This window comes from Ciona robusta, chromosome 3, assembly GCF_009617815.1.
Source record: "Ciona robusta chromosome 3, ASM961781v2".
Lineage (NCBI taxonomy): Eukaryota > Metazoa > Chordata > Ascidiacea > Phlebobranchia > Cionidae > Ciona > Ciona robusta.
Genome location: NC_143237.1, coordinates 9,257,521 through 9,279,253, shown reverse-complemented (window position 1 = coordinate 9,279,253; position 21,733 = coordinate 9,257,521). Strand labels below are relative to the sequence as shown.

The window sequence follows — 21,733 nt, the reverse complement described above, 5'->3', positions numbered from 1 at the left end:
TTTTACTATATAGTATATTGTTATGCAAAAAATATTTCATTTTATTAAACAGGCTTCAGAAAAATCATGTTTGAACGATGTACGCAATTGGTTTCCTCTGTAAAGGTGAAACTTGTTTTTCACATTCGTTCCGATTGAGTTACAATATGTAAATGAAGGGGGACAAAATACTGTGTTTGAGTTTAGTTTGGCGTAGAGAACGTTGTTTGAGAGTTCTGTTAGGCGTGACCAAACATAGCTGCCACATTGAAACCCAAGGTAACCGTTGGCATTTGACATTCAACAATTCAAGTGTTTTTTTTTGTTAAAACTTCACAAATCCGACGAATCAGATTGAGTGAACAATTTATTTCCGCATTGAGAAAAAAACAGCGATATGTATAACGCAACAATGTTGGAAAATATACGCAGCAGAGGCGTGGCGACCATAATGTACAATCAAAACTACACCGTTCAGTTTAAATAAGTAATTATCTATTTCTCGAATTTTACTCGCAACCGTAACACTAAATATGCGAGAAATCGAAGGCCAAAGAAAAAGATTCCTAAAATAACGAAATCAAGCGCAAGATTGCTCTCTTCAACGTCCATCTCCTGCAAAACTCTACTTGTGTCCCTAAACTGGCATCCAATTCCTATAATAGAAATTTGGGTAAATAATTAAAGGGAATTTTTATGAATATATTAAATTATAAGCAAACTTTTCGGTTTAATATATAGAACACAAACAGTACAAAGGCCTTGTGTCTACAAATTATGCACAGGTGCAAATATTTGCCTAACCTTAACTTCATGTCTGGGAACTACCAATAAGGTTTGTTGATATAAGTCTATTTTAATTAAACGGGGAAAGCAATAGATTGGCAAATATTGAATAGAACATTGGCAAATTTTGTTTACTTATATAGTGAGGACATATATGAGATAAAATGTTAATTGTGGGACAATTAACAATTTGAATGAAATTTATTAACAAATTTACCTCTATCATTGTTGCATTGTAATTCTGTACGGTTGAGGCCGTATATAGAAACCAGTATCCCCTCAAATCCATATCTGATATAGGATGAATAACTTATCCACTTCAAATACCATGGTATCACTTCAAATCGAACGAAAAAGCCAGAAAATAAAAGAACAGGAATTGCAGTGATTGGTCCAACAAACGTGGCAACCTGAAGAACAGAGGTTGCATTCAGTTGCTCCAAAATAAATAATAACAGTCTTGACCAGCACCATAGACAGGAAGTAGCATCACAATCACAAGATACTGGGTTTAAAGCTCAATGCTGCCACTGTTTCACATCCTTGGGTAGGACACTTGACACAGACATTACACTTGACACAAATAAGTCTTTTACTGTGGCTGTCTAAATTCCTTTGTGACTGTCTATTGTCAGTCATATAAAAAAAACACGACTCTTCCTAAAAATTCAGTAACCAAGCAAGAATAAAGTATAAAAATAAGACATCAGTAATATACGACTACTGCTGCTCTGAATATAAGCTGGCACGAGGTGTATGAACACCTGTGGTATAAAGACTTCTGTTTTTTGGCCAAGCGAACATAAAGCAAGTTACACTCATTCATTTACCTGTAATGATGTGGAAGCAGCTCCAATGAGAAGTCCTAAAGATTGCGCAACAATTGACGTCATGATAAAAAGTGAAACAAACAGAAGAAATCGATCAGCTTCATACGGTTGTGATGTCATAAAGTAAACTATTGTGCAATAAAACACAGGGAATATAACCTGCAATGAATAATTATAAGATAATCAATATACTGAGTGCAATTCCAATATTGTTGGAATATTGTGCTATTGATTGTCTACCTGGAATGGGATATCTGCTAATGTCTTGGCTATGTAATACGCCTTCAAGGAATACCAGTAGTTCATGTGTTCTCTCATAAACACAGTCATTTCCATGGGGACTGGAACACAAGAATTGTAAGTGCAACACCATATTTCGAATGTTATAACGCATTTTTTAAAGCAAAACTAAAACTTAAAAAGAAAGTAGGTCTAGTTAAAGTACCAATAAAAAAAATGTTTTTATGGCCTGACTAAAAAGTAAAAAAAAAATTTGGTCAGCTTACAAGTGAGCACAGTTGGCATTAAGGATGCAAACATTATGAAGAGAACGGAGAAGAATAAAAATCCAGCATTATTCAGCACTTTTTCTGCATTGTCACCAATATCCAGATACAAGAGGCCAATAAGGACACCAATGATCACATGACTTAGGAATCAAATATGGGTGAGCATCTGGTACAAGGTGGATAAAGTGAGTTAAAAGGAAATTCCTTGATTTATGTAAAAAAGTATATTTTTGGATCTGTTTAATTTTAGACAACAGAGACACAAGTCTTTTATTTTTAAGGTTTAAACCCGAGGTGCTAAAACACAGCACTTACCCACAAAGTCATATGCCGGAGCCATGTAACTAAAGTATTGCAACTACTATTTACACTAAATTTAGATCGTATAGTAGACAGCATAGCTACCTGATCTCTCACAATAGATATGAAAGTTCTTTTAAGCAGAACATAAAATTGAGTGAAACAGTTTGTGTTGAAAGTGTGGCAAGCTTGCACACCTGCATCAGAATCAATCTACAAAAACAGAACATGGGTTTTAAGATGTTGTTTTTCAAGCACTTCTTTCTTTTAACCAGAGGATACAGGTTTATTGCTCAATGCTGCCACCACGGTGAGCCTGTTTGATATTAAGTAAGCCATTGGTTACTAATGAGCTGTTTAAATTGACACTGAGTTTATTTGCCTGCCATGTAATCTCCTCTATACAGGTAAGGTTGTACTTGTAAGGTTGTACATGTTGTAATTAGCAGCTCTTTATTTCTGTATATGTAGTTGTGGGGTGAGATGGGACACCTTTAGCACATAATAGACAAATATTCCGATCGTGTTTTAAACAATTAACAACGGTCTATGGGAGTCGTGAGAATACGATTATATAATTCTTTGAATGTTCTTTGTTTACTACCATATATGGTACGAAAAAATAGAATGAAAGATGTCCCATCTCCCCCCACTGTACTATATATAAGTTTTATTGTTTGGATAATATTTGATTTCTTTATATAGGTCTGTAGTTGTAACTAACACAAATGTTAAACTTCAATAAGAAAGTGAAATAAATGCGAAAGTATAGTGACTACGAAGTCGGGGAGTTCCTGCTGGCTTGCCAAAACAAAGTTACGACCTTTCATCAAACACAATTAAATTCTAATCTTTTTCACGAGGTCTGAGAGCAAAGGAATTGGTATAGGGGAATTACGAAAATATCGGGTGAAATTACTTAAATATCGGGTGAAAACTGAAAGCATAATTTTTCTGCCACCTCATTTTTTCTTGCAAGTGTATTAAAAAATTCGAAAAATACTCAAGGCCCTAAAACGAAAAAATGCTAAAACAATGATCGGGTACAATATTGTTTTTTTACCCAAAACCAAACCAGCCCACATCCTTCTAGTACTCGATGCCAAAATGCAATGGGAGGATGGTAAGTCTAGTTTATTGATTGGAAATAAAATAACATTAGCCCGAAATAAATGACTTCATAGAAGCCTTAGTACTCTCTTGCAACTGACATATTTAGAACGTGGGGAAAGATGGGACACCTTTTCATTATATTTTCTCGTCCCATTTGGTAGAAAACAAAGAACATTTAAAGAAATATAACATCATTTAAAGAAATATGTTAATTGTTTAAAACTTGATCAGGAAGTATGGGATATTATGTGCTAAAGGTGTCTTATCTTATCCCACAGTAATATCTTAGTTGAAAAATACAGTTTTTTTTATTGATGCAATTTACTTTCTTTATATTTTATAAATCATTATTCTTCAGTATCCCCTGACGGAGCTCTGTCCATGTTTTGATATTTTAGACATATCTTCTTCCGCAGCGAGGATTCAAACGATGGCATTTGAATCGCCTTTGCTATTTCGGCGCTAGCCCTCACTTCCGAGTTTAATCTGGTCAAAATATCGACCAAGCTGTTGTTTCCATCTAGTTTAACATAAACAAAATATGTTTTTTAGTATACTGTTAATGCCGCATGCCTCAACGTAAATGTATTATGAATTGAATATAGTTTATTTCTATTAACTCATTTAAAATGCATTCGATAAAAATGTGCCGACAGTCGTTATTTTCTGTTTAAAATGGTGCATTATTACGTATGTAATAAGGTTATACTTTTATAAGTTGCATATATGTTATCGGTTAAATATGCCAGGAAGTTTAAAAAAATAGTGTTATGGTCAATATTGTACTTATCTGCACTCACACAAATAGATATATAGATATACAAATTAGTATATAGGTTCTGAGAGTGTTTATTATTTTTTGGGGGTAAGGTAAAACGCCATACAAGGTATACATGTGATATTATATTGCCACTTAAATCACGTGTGCGTCAACTTTGCCAGAGCTCAACTTACCGGCAAACGTTTTCAATATTTCCTTGAATTTCTGAAGGTACAGAGTTCCGGGCTTGTCTGAGTTTCCGCCGTAAGATACGAAGCCTTAATTATCAATTAGGAAAATATTAAATCATTGCGTATGTGAACTGCTGTATATTGGGTATCCAAACACTCATCACCTCCGCTTTCAATGTTTTACGTTTTTATACACAATTATACATCTTTATTCGTAAAAAAAATATGTAAAATGCAAATGATGGATATACAACTCGCCATTTATTATATACAGAAGCCAGAAGGCAGTTATGCGAATTGTAGCAGCTAAGTATTATAACTCGATTAAGTAAACTCATTTTTTACCATGGAAAGAAGCATAGCAGAGAAGAATGTCTGAACAGTCGGTTTTTAATTCTTCCAATGCAAGAGCACCAGTTACAGTAGGCATTCCAATGCACATCTTTGCACCTCTGCACGCCTGAATAACAAAGTTCTCGGATCAGCTCTATAAAGTAAAGATATCTATATCATACTAATACTAGCCTGAAAAACAAATATCTTCGGTTTTCCCTTTAGCCATTCTATTTTTGCAAACATAGGAATAATCTTGCTGTGTATTCCAAGAGACCCATGACGTGATTCTACTGTTCCTGGGGACCCATGACCAATAAACATACCCAAGAAGCATTGGTCTTCTTCTTGTACGCCATCTGCGTGTTTTTTTAGACACTGCGGATATGCAAAAAAAACATGAATAAATGTCGTTTTTATCTTCTCGTCGCGAAAAATGATAACATTATGGCAAACACTTCGCCACATTATACCAAGTACGGTATAGCAGGGTGAGCGGGGAATATTGGACATCTTTCATTCTATTTTCTCGTCCCGTCGGGTGGTAAACAAAGACCATTCAAACAATTATATAACAGTATTCTTACGACTTCCATACACCGTTAGTTGTTTAAAACATGATATGAAACTATCAAAGAAATATACCATCCCACTCCACAGTACTATAGTATAGGGTGTATGGGGTGAGATGGGACAACTAATTATTCTATTTTCTCGTCCTATTTGGTAGTAAACAAAGAACATTCAAACAATTACAAAACCGCATCCTCACAACCCCCATATAGACCGTTGTTCATTGTTTAAAACAGGATCAGGGTATTTGAATGAACGTTCGTTGTCAAGTAGCGCGAGTCCTTAATAATTAAGAACTGTATTATTTTATAGATCTTCAACATTTAAACTATATCTGTCATAAAAAGTATATAATATTCCCATAGCGAGAAAAAACATTTCATTAATATACGTAATATTTGGTTTTCCATACCTGTGCTACTGATCCTGCTTCTTTACTCTCGTTAAAAATATTAACGCTGAATCCCAATTTGTCTAACACCGGTTCAAAATCTTCAGCGTCTTTTTCAAGTGCTTCTTTTATTGTTTTCTCCTCTAAATGCCAAAAAAATAGAAAGAAACAACCGTTATATTACAGCTTGCCAAACACGTAATATGAAATTCAAAATGTAACGAATATTATTTTAACATACCGTTTTCGCTAGGCAATATATAAATACCGGCAATTCCCAACTTTTTTGTATTATCAAGACTGTAGCGCTGGTCAAGCTTATTCTGTTCCTTTGTTTCTTCCATTTTATTTTCAGTCATTGAAAAATGTTGTTTTTTTTCTTTAACTTTACTGTTTTCTGTAATCCTGAACACTATGAGTTTAGCCACAACCGACGTTGGCTAGAACTGCTATAAACTAAATACTCAAATTATCAGGACACGAACAGTTTTATGTAGTACCTTTTATAAACCTGACAGCGGGGACGCGGTGAATGAAACAGAACTATACGTATTGTAACGACTGTCGTTGCTACGACATGCGAGTTATGTTTACCCCATTTAAGGGCATCTTCAACCAAACGTTGAAAATACAAAATAACGACAATGTATTGTTGCAATGAAAATAATTTAGACTTTAAGTCACGTATATTTTCAATTATAGCATGCTTTTTCTGTGCAATGTATTTTTGTATATACATGTTTGTCGCTGTTTCGCTTTTTGTTCGTGAACGTTAGTGTGTGAGGGGGACTTTATACGACGGTAAAGTTTACGACGTTTACACAGCTACTTACCGTTGCTTTCTCACGATTAATTACACAATACAATATAAAGAGCTTACTGGGTAAATAGCACGAGTCGTGTTGTAGTTACAACATCATTCACCCACAAAGTAACATACATGGTAAGCTAACTGTCATTTTCTGGTCACGCGAGGTTAAAGTAAGTTACATTCACTCATTTTACTATATAGTATATTGTTATGCAAAAAATATTTCATTTTATTAAACAGGCTTCAGAAAAATCATTTTGAACGATGTACGCAATTGGTTTCCTCTCTAACGGTGAAACTTGTTTTTCACATTCGTTCCGATTGAGTTACAATATGTAAATGAAGGGGGACAAAATACTGTGTTTGAGTTTAGTTTGGCGTCGAGAGCGTTGTTTGAGAGTTCTGTTAGGCGTGACCAAACATAGCTGCCACATTGAAACCCAAGGTAACCGTTGGCATTTGACATTCAACAATTCAAGTGTTTTTTTTGTTAAAACTTCACAAATCCGACGAATCAGATTGAGTGAACAATTTATTTCCGCATTGAGAAAAAAACAGCGATATGTATAACGCAACAATGTTGGAAAATATACGAAGCAGAAGCGTGGCGACCATAATGTACAATCAAAACTACACCGTTCAGTTTAAATAAGTAATTATCTATTTCTCGAATTTTACTCGCAACCGTAACACTAAATATGCGAGAAATCGAAGGCCAAAGAAAAAGATTCCTAAAATAACGAAATCAAGCGCAAGATTGCTCTCTTCAACGTCCATCTCCTGCAAAACTCTACTTGTGTCCCTAAACTGGCATCCAATTCCTATAATAGAAATTTGGGTAAATAGTTAAAGGGAATTTTTATGAATATATTAAATTATAAGCAAACTTTTCGGTTTAATATATAGAACACAAACAGTACAGAGGCCTTATGTCTACAAATTATGCACAGGTGCAAATATTTGCCTAACCTTAACTTCATGTCTGGGAACTACCAATAAGGTTTGTTGATATAAGTCTATTTTAATTAAACAGGGAAAGCAATAGATTGGCAAATACTAAATAGAACATTGGCAAATTTTGTTTACTTATAAAGTGAGGACATATATGAGATAAAATGTTAATTGTGGGACAATTAACAATTTGAATGAAATTTATTAACAAATTTACCTCTATCATTGTTGCATTGTAATTCTGTACGGTTGAGGCCGTATATAGAAACCAGTATACCCTCAAATCCATATCTGATATAGGATGAATAACTTATCCACTTCAAATACCATGGTATCACTTCAAATCGAACGAAAAAGCCAGAAAATAAAAGAACAGGAATTGCAGTGATTGGTCCAACAAACGTGGCAACCTGGAGAACAGAGGTTGCATTAACTTGCTTCAAAATAAATAATAACAGTCTTGACCAGCACCATAGACAGGAAGTAGCATCACAATCACAAGATACTGGGTTTGAAGCACAATGCTGCCACTGTTTCACATCCTTGGGTAGGACACTTGACACATACATTACACTTGACACAAATAAGTCTTTTACTGTGGCTGTCTAAATTCCTTTGTGACTGTCTATTGTCAGTCATATATAAAAAAACAAGCCCCTTCCTAAAAATTAACGTTCAGTAACCAAGCAAGAATAAAGTATAAAAATAAGACATCAGTAATATACGACTACTGCTGCTCTGAATATAAGCTGACACGAGGTGTATGAACACCTGTGGTATAAAGACTTCTGTTTTTTGGCCAAGCGAACATAAAGCAAGTTACACTCATTCATTTACCTGTAATGATGTGGAAGCAGCTCCAATGAGAAGTCCTAAAGATTGCGCAACAATTGACGTCATGATAAAAAGTGAAACAAACAGAAGAAATCGATCAGCTTCATACGGTTGTGATGTCATAAAGTAAACTATTGTGCAATAAAACACAGGGAATATAACCTGCAATGAATAATTATAAGATAATCAATATACTGAGTGCAATTCCAATATTGTTGGAATATTGTGCTATTGATTGTCTACCTGGAATGGGATATCTGCTAATGTCTTGGCTATGTAATACGCCTTCAAGGAATACCAGTAGTTCATGTGTTCTCTCATAAACACAGTCATTTCCATTGGGACTGGAACACAAGAATTGTAAGTGCAACACCATATTTCGAATGTTATAACGCATTTTTTAAAGCAAAACTAAAACTTAAAAAGAAAGTAGGTCTAGTTAAAGTACCAATAAAAAAAATGTTTTTATGGCCTGACTAAAAAGTAAAAAAAAAAATTGGGTCAGCTTACAAGTGAGCACAGTTGGCATTAAGGATGCAAACATTATGAAGAGGACGGAGAAGAATAAGAATCCAGCATTATTCAGCACTTTTTCTGCATTGTCACCAATATCCAGATACAAGAGGCCAATAAGAACACCAATGATCACATGACTTAGGAATCGAATATGGGTGAGCATCTGGTACAAGGTGGATAAAGTGAGTTAGAAGGAAATTCCTTGATTTATGTAAAAAAGTATATTTTTGGATCTGTTTAATTTTAGACAACAGAGACACAAGTCTTTTATTTTTAAGGTTTAAACCCGAGGTGCTAAAACACAGCACTTACCCACAAAGTCATATGACGGAGCCATGTAACTAAAGTATTGCAACTACTATTTACACTAAATTTAGATTGTATAGTAGACAGCATAGCTACCTGATCTCTCACAATAGATATGAAAGTTCTTTTAAGCAGAACATAAAATTGAGTGAAACAGTTTGTGTTGAAAGTGTGGCAAGCTTGTACACCTGCATCAGAATCAATCTACAAAAACAGAACATGGGTTTTAAGATGTTGTTTTTCAAGCACTTCTTTCTTTTAACCAGAGGATACAGGTTTATTGCTCAATGCTGCCACCACGGTGAGCCTGTTTGATATTAAGTAAGCCATTGGTTACTAATGAGCTGTTTAAACTGACACCGAGTTCATTTGCCTGCCATGTAATCTCCTCTATACAGGTAAGGTTGTACTTGTCAGACAACCTAGGATAAACCAGATTTGGTTCATTTCTCTAACGCCTAGATTACTGACTACTTAATATTTAAATATCTAAATATATATGTCCACCACTACCATGTATACTCAGTATTAGTCTGCCATTCTGCAATGCAGACTAAATATGGATCTCACATTCTTTAAATTGTCCAACTCCGGTTTATCTCCGTTCAAAGTTGACATCGATCCATTCTTCATCCATTGATCTTCTTCTTTCGATGAAGAATTACTCACGATGGCGCTGTTGCTTGCTTTCTAAAAATTCATAAAAATGTAATAAGAAATGAACTAGGAGAAAGCAATACAGTATTTTGTTCAATGGCTCATGTGATAAGAAAAAACGTAGTGTATTTCCATAGAAGTAATGAAGGATGGCAGCCAAAATGACGGTAATACACAACATTTTTATACCAGATGAGCTGTTGAAAGATTATTTACATTATGCCTGAAAGCAGAAGTAACAGAATATTTATAAAGTAACCTCATAATGTTGGGTGTAGTATTCACACTTTCCAGCCTCCACAGCTTGAACCAGTGTGGGGACAACTTCTCCATATTCACCTGAGGCAACTTCGATAACTAAAAACACATTAGAAATATGAAAATGCTATATATAAGCACAGGACACAGTAGTTGGACTGTCAGTATCGTAACTTTTGCATACTGAATTCGTAACTTAAAGCTGCCATCTGCCACAATTGGGAACGTTTGGCAAGACACTTAGCAGCAATTGCTTCAACCCAGTGATCACTACCGGCTTGTTCAAAATTTCAACCATAATAAAAGTGGAATTTATAAAACTGGATTCATGAACAACTCCCAAGTAGGTGAGAGCCTGAGAGGTAAATTAAGTATGACAGTTCTGTTATAAAACCTAAAAAAATTGCTAAGGTTGACGGCCAGGGAGAAAAAAATAAGGAACTTTCATTTATACACATAATAATAAAATGCAAATGTAAGTTATTTTTAACAAGATCAAGTAATATTTCTTCTTACTGTAATCTGCAGGATTGTGGTATTGTGGACAACTTAATCCGTTGTCTCTCAAAAAAGGAAGAAGTCCAGGAACCGAACCTTGGTACACACACTGGCCAGTGCCCAGAATATACAGCTACAATAAAACAATTACTGACATTCAATCTTAGTGCGTCTGCCCCACCTCATTAAAAAACATTAAAAGTTTAAAACTGCGCTCGCGTATAAAGAACATCGTTGTGCACCTTGTAAGATAAATCAGTTACATTCATTTATCTATTTGCTATTCTTCATACACAAAATGTGTACTTATAGTTTAAAATATGACCATATTTTTAGAATACTGGAAGCAATATCGCATTAATGATATAAATCAACTTCACTTACTCTGTCAAACATTTCAAATAGTTTTGCTGAAGGTTGATGAATGCTGCATATTACTGTACGACCACCAAGAGCAAGGGACTTGAGCAATGATAACACTTGAAAACTTGATACACTATCAAGACCACTGTAACATATTAATAGTTTAGTTTAGTACACACTTCACAAAGTATCCCAATCTTCAACAAAAAAGCCAATGGAATTAAAACAAAGAAGTAAGTTGATATTTGTTAACAGTGAAACAGACAATTTGTTGGCCCAGAGATTCTTTTTGCAATCATGGTTAAATACTGCTTCTATAAACAAAGGACCTTGCCTCATTAACTCAAATAAGCATGATTTTAAATGTGCAGAAAGGAGGAGGGGCTGTATAGATAACTATTTTAACTTTTATAACCTATTTTAACATATATTGTTCAAGTTTAGGTTCTATTGCATTTACAAACCTTGTTGGTTCATCAAAGAACATGACTGGGGGATTGTTGACCAATTCAAGTGCGATTGCAAGTCTCTTTCGTTGCCCACCTGACAAATCCACGGTCCTGGTCTTTCTACATGGCATCAACCCAAGAGTGCCAAGTATTTCTGTCACTATTTCTTGCTTGGCGTGAGTTGGTGAGTTACTATCAAGTTTCAAGTTTGCAGAAACCTTTAGAAGAATGTAAGTATCATTTTTAACCAAGTTAGTATTGAACACAACTTAAACAACACAACTTAAACTTTAAGTACACAGCTGCATTAGCTACGTTAACTAATAAGATTTCATATGTTCCTCAACTACAATGTAACTGAATGTCTACATATGAAAAAATTCGTCTATAATGTTAACTATTAAAGGTATATCGAAACATGTAAAAATTCAATTCTATCAAATTAAACAAAACTATAAGCTAAAGCACAGTTGTATCATATATTAAACAAATAATAGGCAGAAATAATAATTACCATCATGGACTCCATGACAGTTAGATGAGGAAGTAGCCTATCATCTTGCATGATGTAACAAGATAATTTACGAAATGCTCGGCTATCACGAGGAAATCCATTCACTAGAATTTCACCTTTCATCCCTCGCTCTCTGTATTTGAAATTTAGTTCATTTGTAATTTTTCCATTATTTCCCTAATTTATCGATATCATCTGAGAGTGCATTGTGAACTAAACGATTTGTGATTAGAGGGTAAGGTTTAATAGTTTGCCAAATTATTAATATGCATAGACCATCTAGTTGGCGGAGTATGGCAGGTGCACGCCCGATTTTTTTTTATAAAGTTTTGGGTATGCATGCCATAATTTGATCTATGTAGTTAACAATGAACCAAATCTGTATTAAATTAAGTAGAATTTCGTTGACTTCCTATTTGCATTTAGATTTTTATTAATCAGTCACTAAAATACTGTTAAAACATTTTTCTATAGGCAAGGGGGAGAATTCCTCACTAGCACCAATGTGGGTTGCTTAGCCACCCTATAGCATGAACATATAGTATTGGAGTCCTAATTAGGGTCGGACAATGCTATACAATTGATTACCTGTATCCGGTAAGCAAATTCATTAAAGAACTTTTCCCAGCACCAGAAGGTCCCAAGATTCCAGTTAGTTGACAAGAAGAGAAAGTCCCATTCACACATTTTAAAATGCATTTAAAACCTGTAAATTAACTGCAATGTCACCTTAAACGGTACATATGCGTTCAAATTGCGAGCAAACAGGGGTTAACTTGCTTAGCCGTACTTCTAAAAACAATGACAGGAGGCATTTAAAAAAACGCGCAAAAAAAACTCTGGCGCCACCATGTGTCATAAGTCTCTAAATACTAGGGTTTTTAAAAAATTGTCAATGTTTTCTGGAAATTTCTAACAGGTCTAAATCTTTGACGTGGTCCTACAGCTTTAAAATTTTAACTTGTGAGAGTGCAAGTCGCGAAATGACAAAATTATAGTAGGAAAGGATAAAATGAAACATGTTTTTATTCCTTTATTCTTCCCTTTTGGTAATAAACGAAGAATATTTCCAAAATAATTAACCGTAGCCTCGCGACTGAAAACAGCCGTTGTTAATTATTCAAAACACGATCGAAAAATATAGAATTGCTAACAATATCCCATTTTACCCCAAATTGTTTATCTCGTGTTTAATCTGCGCAATGACATGCTTTTAAACAATTTATGTGATGTAATAAACAGCGCTGTTATGTGGTAATGAACCATCAACGCTATTAGGTAACAATACAAATTAGAACAATGCAACCAAACAGTGTTCCTGATAATTAACTTCAGTAAAGCCAACGCTATTATATTCAGCGTAATAGCGAATTAATTGTGTCGGTTTGTTTAATCACTTTTATGTTATACGTATATTCTATAACAAAAGAAGTTCCAACAAAAGATAATTGGGTTACGCTTTTTAGTTGCTTTGAGCTAATTTCTTTACATGTCGTGTAAAAAAACGTGTAATATTTCCGTGAAAGGCCGATGTTCCAGTAACATTTGTTGCGCAACACTAATTTAAAATTGTTTCCTTGTTTTACTAAGTGCGTTTTTCGTTGGTCGGGGTTACTATTGGTCAACGAACGTTAGTTACCTCTTGAATAATAAATGAAGAATATATGTTTTTGATAAAGAGTCGATTAAAAAAGGTACAATAAACGCAATAATATCGATAATATTTGCGATGAAAACCTCCTTGTAATAAAAGGTCGAGACACGACGACTATCAATTATATCCGAAATACACGGCTGTGTTCAGTTAGTGACTTTAAAGTTACAAACTGACTACTCCATACAAGAGTGTTATTGTAACTTGTAACTGCACAACGCTAATGAGCAATTAGGGAACTTCCACTTAAATGGATAAAGTAAATGCGTTTGATTTTCTATGAGTTACTTAGTTAGAGCATCAATCGTTGTAACACTACCTTTATTTCGAAAGATCGATCCTTCCCTGACAGAATAACTCAGGTTTACGAATTTGATCTCAACAGGTTTCCTTTGTGGAAGATGTCCGAATTTCTTAGAATGCGTCACTCGGTTGTGAATCTATGTGAATTTAACATGAACAACATCTTATCGTAATATGTAATAATGCATATTACCTTTTTTATCAACGCCGGGGAGTTGTTTCGTAGCAATGGAAGGTTGCTGCATTCTCCGGACTTTGTACCGGATTTATGAAACGTCACAATGCTTGATTCTGGAATGTCATTCGTGGTTGTCATGGAAACGCTGACAGACATTGGTTGTACGTTTTCTGTGGTTACAGAAGTGTTCATGGTGCAAAATTGTCGGTTGACCAGCTGTTTTAAATGAACTATAAGAAAGCCCCTACGACAACCTAGCGGTCATGGGTTCTTATAAAAAATATGAATCTATTAATCAATAATATACGTATGGGAATAAAAAATATGAACATAAACCTTTAACAAAGCTTAACTGACGTGCTGTAAACCTGACCAAAACTCATCTCGTTCTACGCTACAGTTATATACGATGCTATAGTGCAGGTATGGGCCATCTTAGACCCCTCGTCAAGTGAGTATGGCCCACCGGTGTGCAAAGCGAATGCAACGGCGTCGATACGGAATTTACTCTGCTATCGCCCTTTTAATAATTCATGTATTTTATGCGTTTCCACCCAGCACGTCCTATTTGTTGTCATCTACATTGCTATAGGCGCCAGAAACGAAAGATGTGGAAAGGTTTGCATTGTTCATACGAAACCAGGAAATATTATATAACATCCTTAACAAGAGTAACACCACATAACTAAGCATATGCAACGGTATGTAACAAATATTCAAACCTAAACAATATTTCCAGCAACATGCATTTACTAATTTTGCTTGCGGTAATAATGATATAGTTCGGTTGGGGAAGATAGAACACCCTTTGATTCAATTCTCTCATCCCGTTTTGTAAGAAACAAAGAACGTTCAAAGAATTATAAAACCGTAGCCTATTCTTACGAAACCCTTTTACCATTAGTACCCGTTAAAAATACTATCAGGATATTATGTACTAACGGTGTCCCATCTTCGCCCACAGTACTATACATGAAATATAAACTTATGAATGAATCAGTCGTATTTTCCTGTAAGTAACATAAACAAATTACATTATCCTGCTATGGAAACTAATGACTTATATCCTTCTGCGTTAAAGTAAGCCAAGTCGCACATAACTAGACCTGTGAAACGCAAGTAGGTGACGAATACAGAGGCTTACTTCTAAGTACGTATTCACATCTGTTGCTATTTCCCTGTTGTTAATTCGAAGCCGACAAGCAAAGCCGATCGCCAACCTGGCAACGTCAGTATTTATAATCTCTATCCAGACATCTCCTTTCTCTGTGGTCACTTGATAAGCGCAAGTCAGATGTAGGACAACCTCGCTTTTACTTCGCAAACGTAGAATAACCTGTTCTATGTAGGTATAATTTTAACTGTTGGTCATGGTATATCAAGAAAATAGCCGAACGCAACCGATCGAAAAAGGTTGCCTTTGTTTCCTATTGATTCCAAATGGTATTTACATCTTCTGGTCGATATTATCGCTTCTGTTCACATGCGCAGTGCTGTGCCGCTTTATTTATGTTTTAGTTTACTAAGAAATGCCAAACAGTGTAAGTTTACAAAGAAATGTTCGAGCAATTGGCCATTTTATAACGTATTATTACATCCTGGATCGGTTGCAAGCGTCTACCGCAGTCTTTAATTTGGGCACTGTGTGCGCGTCCCGTAATTTAAACCTAAACGGGTTACTGTCGGTCACACGTAGGTAACAATAGGTCATATCTGACACCGTCTCTTTACTAGGGAGTGTCCCACTCTTCAGTATAGCCCACATTTAAGAAAAACATATACAATGAGTAGACTACTAATATACCTTACTTACAAATGAGACCAAAAGTTTACCATCACCTAACAAGACTTGAAGCTATATTTAGTAGTACGTACGCAAGCGGTTTCATCGATCGGAAACCTGCTGGTGCAAAGTGGCTTCTACAAAAACTAATGACCAGCGGATAAAAACATAAAAGAAAATTTTGTTTATGTTTATCTCGAATAAGTTAAACAAGAGACAGTATAGAAAACTATATGTTAAGAAGTTGTAAAAATCTGTACGGCTTGTGTAACTTTAGTTGGACGGGAAGTTGATTTGAACGATCGTTGTTGACATTATAGCACTCTTGGCCCTGCAGTGAGCATGGATCATTTTAAAGTTTTGATTATAAAGCATTAAACAGTCTTGCAAAAACTTAATACATCGGGCATCTGTCTACTAATACCACATTTAGGTTAACATAGGCACTAGACTGCTAATAATTGAGAAAGTGCAAAGCATACAAGCGGCATAATTGTTGGTATGAACACTATAAATTACGAGTACCTTAAATGTCGATAAAACACTTAAAATTTCATCCTCATTCGTAAAACAAACCAAAAATGAAGACTTCTTAAATATATCATCTCAGTACTGACTACTGAGAACATTTTCATAATATTTCTGAGTAAATAAAGTAACATTTTCAACTTGTTTCATCAATTAAATAGAACGTGGCACCCAGCGTCCAAGAAGTTTCTTTCCCCCCAATTGTTTTCTTCGAAGTGAGTTTGGTGTCTGATGCAAATCCAAAACCATCTTCAAGAAATGAAGCCAGTAAGCATAAATCCATGCAAAGAAAAGGTTCTTCAGGGTTAAATGCGTCATCTTTACAAGTTTTTGTTGCTGCATCGATGAAAGATTGGACCGTCATTTCTCCACCTTTGTGCTCATCAATTATTTTCATTTGAGCCGCTCGATCAAAGAAATAGGAAAATACATAGAATGGTTGATGCCTGATCTCTGCCAACACCTACAGATGTTAAATAATACATTAAACAACCGAATAAAATGTAGTCTCTGTATATTTGCCAGAACCCTGAACCTTTACGAAAAGAGAGATTAGACACCCATGTAAATCAGTCAAAAGTTAATGACTACCTATCAAATCTAACAACTCTGTTCTATTCTATTTAGAATAGACATTTTCTGTTAAGTAAAAACATCTTCTCTGATAGGTAAGGAAGGTCTATAAATATGACAAAAATAAATTGTACTGTCCTTGCCACACCTCTTCCACTATTACACTATTTAAACATTGTTACAGAGTTTTGGTATATAATGACTTTCATGAAAGTAACACCTCCACCCTTCTACTGATGTAAGTTTTGTAGAGAATAGACATTATCTTGTTTTTATGTTATTTATTTTAAAATTAGGTTGCTTTAGATTTGGTCAACCAGGATGTGTGTGAAAAAGTTTAATTGAATCTATTTTGAAAATTTCAAAAATACACAAGTTGTCAACTTGTCATACCTCAGTGTTTTGCATTTTCCCTTTTACTGCATTTCGTGCGGATTTTCTACACAGTTCATAACGAGTGTTGTCAATCCCGGTCGCCCCTGATATTGAGTACCTAGAAAAAGGAATATAATTTTTGTCACCATTTTTAGGACGACACAGTTTTTTTTAGGATTTTAACTTGAAATTTATCTTTTACACTACACACTCATTCATACATCCTTCTTAAATCTGCAAGCAAGATTTTCCCCCCACACACATAAATCTTTTTCAAATAAAATCCAAAAAAACATAAAAAAAACTCTTGCTTAAAGTGACTAAAAGACATGTGTGAAGTGTGACATTTGTGGATTTTTATATTATTCCACATACTCAGTTGGTCCATTTTTCCAAGAATGTTTGAATGACTGTGGCATACACGCAGTGGTAACAGTAACAAGTTCTTGTGGTTTTGGGCCATTCATGGCGGCTTCCCTTGCAGACATAAGACCAAGGCCAAGGTAACTATGAACAAATATCTTCATTTTATTTCCAAAAACTGAAACATCTTTCAAGTCAGACGTTTGCGCAATATCTGCTGTTGACTTGTGGTGAGGAGCAAATGTAATTTGCATAGAACCACCTGGATTATGAACAAAACATGGTGATTAAGAACTAACATAACTAAACCATGTGATTACATAACATAGTGATTAAACAATAGCATTAATACATCATATAATACCAAATCATAGTGATTAACAATTGACATTAATAAATCATATAATAACAAAACATAGTAATTAAGAATTGACATTAATAAAGCAAATGAATACAGACATAATATCTAACAAATTAAACAACTAAACCATTGTAGATATTTTCTACCATACCTCCCAAGTCGATGGCCCCTTCAGTAAATTGTCCACCAGATCCACCCAAAGTGTCAAGCAGATAGTTAACTGTTATCCATCCATATATGCCTTCATCTGCTCCATCCATAATCATTACTGGATTTTTAGGAAGAACAAATGGAAACCGATTAAACAGTACTCTCACTTCGTTTAACAAATTCTCTGCTTGTTCTGTTGGAAGCATTCGTAAGCCTGCTGTGGCTTTCAGGGCAAGGGGTGTACTGCTCCACCTAAAGAATGATAAATAGTAATTGTAAGTTAGTAAAAATATTACATCGGTGCGGCGGTACACTCGTTATAGCCTTGCTGTCCAGGCCAGAATGTGTACAAAACTGCAACCACTATGTGCATATTATGTGTTCTTGGTTAAGACACCTGTCACTTAACACTTTCGGCGCCGCACTAATTTGAACAATCGGACACTGGGTGCCGCACGAATTTTGGATTTTGTTAAATTTTAAATAAGCCATGAATTGCAATTGAAAGTTGTGAATTATACAACAGTAAGCAACAGGAATCCAAGAAACAGTGACATATCCATGTTATCCCCTTTGTGTGGACAGATAACATCACTACCAATGTATCCATAACTTCACTTTTCTTCAGAGCCGTAAGAATAAGAATTGGACAAAAAAAAACTTCACAACATCATAATTGTAATGAGCAGACACCAAATCATTGAAGTTTGAACCATTATCCGTAATTATTCCAGCAGTGGCAGCAGTGAAACATTGTAAACTAGTAATATTGCGTAAAATATACTTGAAATCGTCAGAAACAGCTGATCGCAGAGTCACAAGCTAATTGGTCAAAAATAATGTAATCTCAAAGCAGACGTTCGCATTTAGTCTCAATGCAGCCTAGATTGATCGTACGTATATATACGTGATTTACTATTAGTTTAAATGCAACACGGCATTCGTAACAATGAAAAAATGGTAAAACGTATATATACGTGTGATGGCACCGCGAACCATTGTTACTTAAACGTATATATACGTAGATTGGCGCAGAAAGTGTTAATAGCAACTTATTTAAACCAGCAGTCCCTATGGGTTGTTCAAAATCCTAATTGTCAGCCAAAAAGAAAAAAATTAAGCAGATACTGAGAGATATGTAAACTTAGCAAAACAATTCTCTACCCTTTTTTGTATTTTAATATATTTCTTAACCAAAAATCAACTTACGCATTTTGAGGTATCCTGTTCTTAGCAATAACAAGCAACTTTTCTATACTTGCAGCTCCTGCTTTTGGATCCTCAGCATATGAAGATAAACCAGGTTTGGTCTGCAAACAATGAAGCATAACATTAGTTATTTTGTAACAGTTTGTTTAAACTGGGGTTTAAGAGGTAACCCAAAACGGCAGTAAGACAAGCTTTAGGAGTTCTTATGAATGACATTAATAGACAATTACTCCAACCTACAGCTCACCTTTGGCTTTCAGTTCTTTAAACTGTCAGCCATTAATAAAAAAAAATTTTTTTTAAAAATAAAATAACGCCCCATAATCTTACTAGACGGTAACCAGTAAGCTGGCCTGAGTTATTTAAAACAGTACATCCATGTTATAATGACTGTGATTACCTTCTTAGACCTGGAAAAATAAGTTACATCTATGATATTTATTTATTTATGTTAGATATCAACGAACCTGCTCAAATAATTCATCCAGCAGAACAGGCGTGCTGGAACCTGACAGTTTTTCAAATTCATAAACATGTACCCTTGATCCAGTACTACCCGCATCAATCATTATTCCATAGAATTTATGAGAAGTCCCAGGGTTTAACAAGATAGGTTGAGTTGTGTAGGAAAACAAGAAGAGTTTCATAAAGCATACAATAAGAATGAGCGATATCATGACAAAAATTCCCGTTTTCCATTTTATAAATAAGTACATCTGTTGCAAGACACTTGGCTTTGCCATGTATGCTTTCTTATATCCCATGCTTGATTGAGACGCAGATTTCTGCATTGCTGACTTTAAATCCTGCAAAGTTATATCATATGAATACTTTATGACAAGTTAAGGTATAAATTTTCAATATATATATATATATATATAAGGCCTATTTACTGTTACTGATCCGATATGCATCTTGCTACCATTAGAATGGCCGAATGGGTAAATGGGTTTTAATATAGAACATAAAATGGTACTAGTGGAGAGTCTTGCCTTACGATTAGACTAGTGATTGTTTAGAGCTTTGCAGATTATGCAAAAGGAGATTATTCACTAACACCCACAAAAAAAAACAGTTAATAAGCTGAACACGGCCATATTATGTAAATTTTTTAAAAAAACTTAAAACTCACCGTTTTTTCATCAAGTGAAATTTTCATATCGCGATTAAATGGTCTTCTTTATAATCTTGCTTATCCGCTTGCCACGAACGCAGTGTATTTGTAAAAATACATTTAGTTTAACAGTAAATAAACTAGAACGGACTTCCTTTGCCAAAGTAACTCACCAACTCTTCAGTATTCGTGGCAACCAGACTTGTAGCTTTTCAGATAATAGGCTATTTTATGTCAACTGCCACCGGGTTTCAGTTGTTTCTGTGGTTAATCTCCGTAAATGCGTTTGTGACGTCACAAATTAGTGGGCGGGGCGTCTCGCGTATTTATAATCTGGATTTCGATGGAACCAACATCGCCGGGCGTTGTTGTGTTGCAACTCGACGCCTAAAGTGACGTCACATAACCCAATCCCAATACTTAATTAATCAATGCCAACAGTGCGGATACGACTTATCTCATAAAAGACTTTCCCATGAAAACAAACCCCCCGTTGAACGTGGTTAATGATATCCCGTTCAGCCGATGACAGGCCCAAATCGATTCCCTTTTATCGCATGACGTCACACTGCTGTCACGTGATTCTGTCCGCTATATAATTCGCCTTTTCCCTAACACAATAACTAATAACGAGAAACCACTATCGGCACTGAGACCTCGAGGTCAGTCTAGGTTCATGGCGGGCTCTTCCGAGCCTTTGCCCAGCCGTCAAGTAAGCTTTTGCCCGATACCGTATCGTGTACTTGTATACCAGAAAAAGGAATAAAACATAGCAAGATATCATGAACTGTTTGGTTTCTGGTTATAAAGGCAATTAGTACTACAGTAGATATAGCACCCCGCTGAAGCCTGTATATGAAGTTGGATCAGCACGGAGTCATATAATCCAACCAGCGATCCTGTATATTCAGTGGGGGCTATAGTTGCTTGTAATCCAGTTACTTGGAGGCTTTTGTTGTGGGACTACGTGAGATTGGGAGACCTGTGCTGCTTCGATCTATGTCGATCGCGCGTCCCGTCTAAGCGCGGCGTCAATATGGATATCTCAGGGTAGCCTGTGGTGACCAGGTTGTCTAAGGAGGAACGAACCGGGCGAGGCCTGAAAGGGAGCAGCCAAAAGTTCCCACGTTGATCAGTAGCGGGAAAGCGCCCGTGAATAGGCGAAGTGTTACAGCCTAGTCAATATCGCGGAACCCGATTATTTTGTATAATTTGAAGTG

At 35.4% G+C, this 21,733-nt stretch overlaps 4 protein-coding genes and 1 non-coding gene across 5 annotated transcripts; 1 reads left to right on the top strand and 4 right to left on the bottom strand.

Annotated features, from left to right (window-relative positions):
- Window positions 1-333: 333 nt before the first annotated feature.
- Window positions 334-2,257, bottom strand: LOC149739152 (ATP-binding cassette subfamily G member 4-like). Its single transcript, XM_089874591.1, has 5 exons — window positions 2,102-2,257; window positions 1,836-1,936; window positions 1,596-1,754; window positions 983-1,175; window positions 334-635 (listed from the first exon to the last, which is right to left on the bottom strand). Exons 1-5 carry the CDS (start codon window positions 2,133-2,135, stop codon window positions 475-477), a joined length of 648 nt encoding a protein of 215 aa, XP_089730717.1. The 5' UTR covers window positions 2,136-2,257; the 3' UTR covers window positions 334-474.
- Window positions 2,258-3,523: 1,266 nt separating this feature from the next.
- On the bottom strand, window positions 3,524-6,951 carry LOC149739151 (caspase-7-like). The gene is made up of 6 exons (XM_089874589.1): window positions 6,007-6,951; window positions 5,787-5,908; window positions 4,994-5,179; window positions 4,814-4,928; window positions 4,472-4,555; window positions 3,524-4,037 (listed from the first exon to the last, which is right to left on the bottom strand). Exons 1-6 carry the CDS (start codon window positions 6,122-6,124, stop codon window positions 3,865-3,867), a joined length of 798 nt encoding a protein of 265 aa, XP_089730715.1. The 5' UTR covers window positions 6,125-6,951; the 3' UTR covers window positions 3,524-3,864.
- Window positions 6,952-7,090: 139 nt separating this feature from the next.
- On the bottom strand, window positions 7,091-14,360 carry LOC149739150 (ATP-binding cassette subfamily G member 4-like). The gene is made up of 15 exons (XM_089874567.1): window positions 14,073-14,360; window positions 13,896-14,016; window positions 12,511-12,628; window positions 11,923-12,055; window positions 11,424-11,626; window positions 10,981-11,104; window positions 10,615-10,729; window positions 10,100-10,197; window positions 9,754-9,873; window positions 9,280-9,387; window positions 8,872-9,040; window positions 8,605-8,705; window positions 8,365-8,523; window positions 7,745-7,937; window positions 7,091-7,397 (listed from the first exon to the last, which is right to left on the bottom strand). The coding sequence occupies exons 1-15, from the start codon at window positions 14,247-14,249 to the stop codon at window positions 7,237-7,239; spliced, it is 2,100 nt and encodes a 699-aa protein (XP_089730693.1). The 5' UTR covers window positions 14,250-14,360; the 3' UTR covers window positions 7,091-7,236.
- Window positions 14,361-16,015: 1,655 nt separating this feature from the next.
- Window positions 16,016-20,760, bottom strand: LOC149739149 (ectonucleoside triphosphate diphosphohydrolase 5-like). Its single transcript, XM_089874574.1, has 7 exons — window positions 20,532-20,760; window positions 19,867-20,205; window positions 19,400-19,500; window positions 18,192-18,442; window positions 17,692-17,941; window positions 17,335-17,434; window positions 16,016-16,831 (listed from the first exon to the last, which is right to left on the bottom strand). The coding sequence occupies exons 1-7, from the start codon at window positions 20,556-20,558 to the stop codon at window positions 16,505-16,507; spliced, it is 1,395 nt and encodes a 464-aa protein (XP_089730700.1). The 5' UTR covers window positions 20,559-20,760; the 3' UTR covers window positions 16,016-16,504.
- A 669-nt stretch (window positions 20,761-21,429) lies between these two features.
- LOC149739148 (signal recognition particle RNA) lies at window positions 21,430-21,717 on the top strand. Its single transcript, XR_016384798.1, has one exon.
- The last annotated feature ends 16 nt before the right edge of the window (window positions 21,718-21,733 follow it).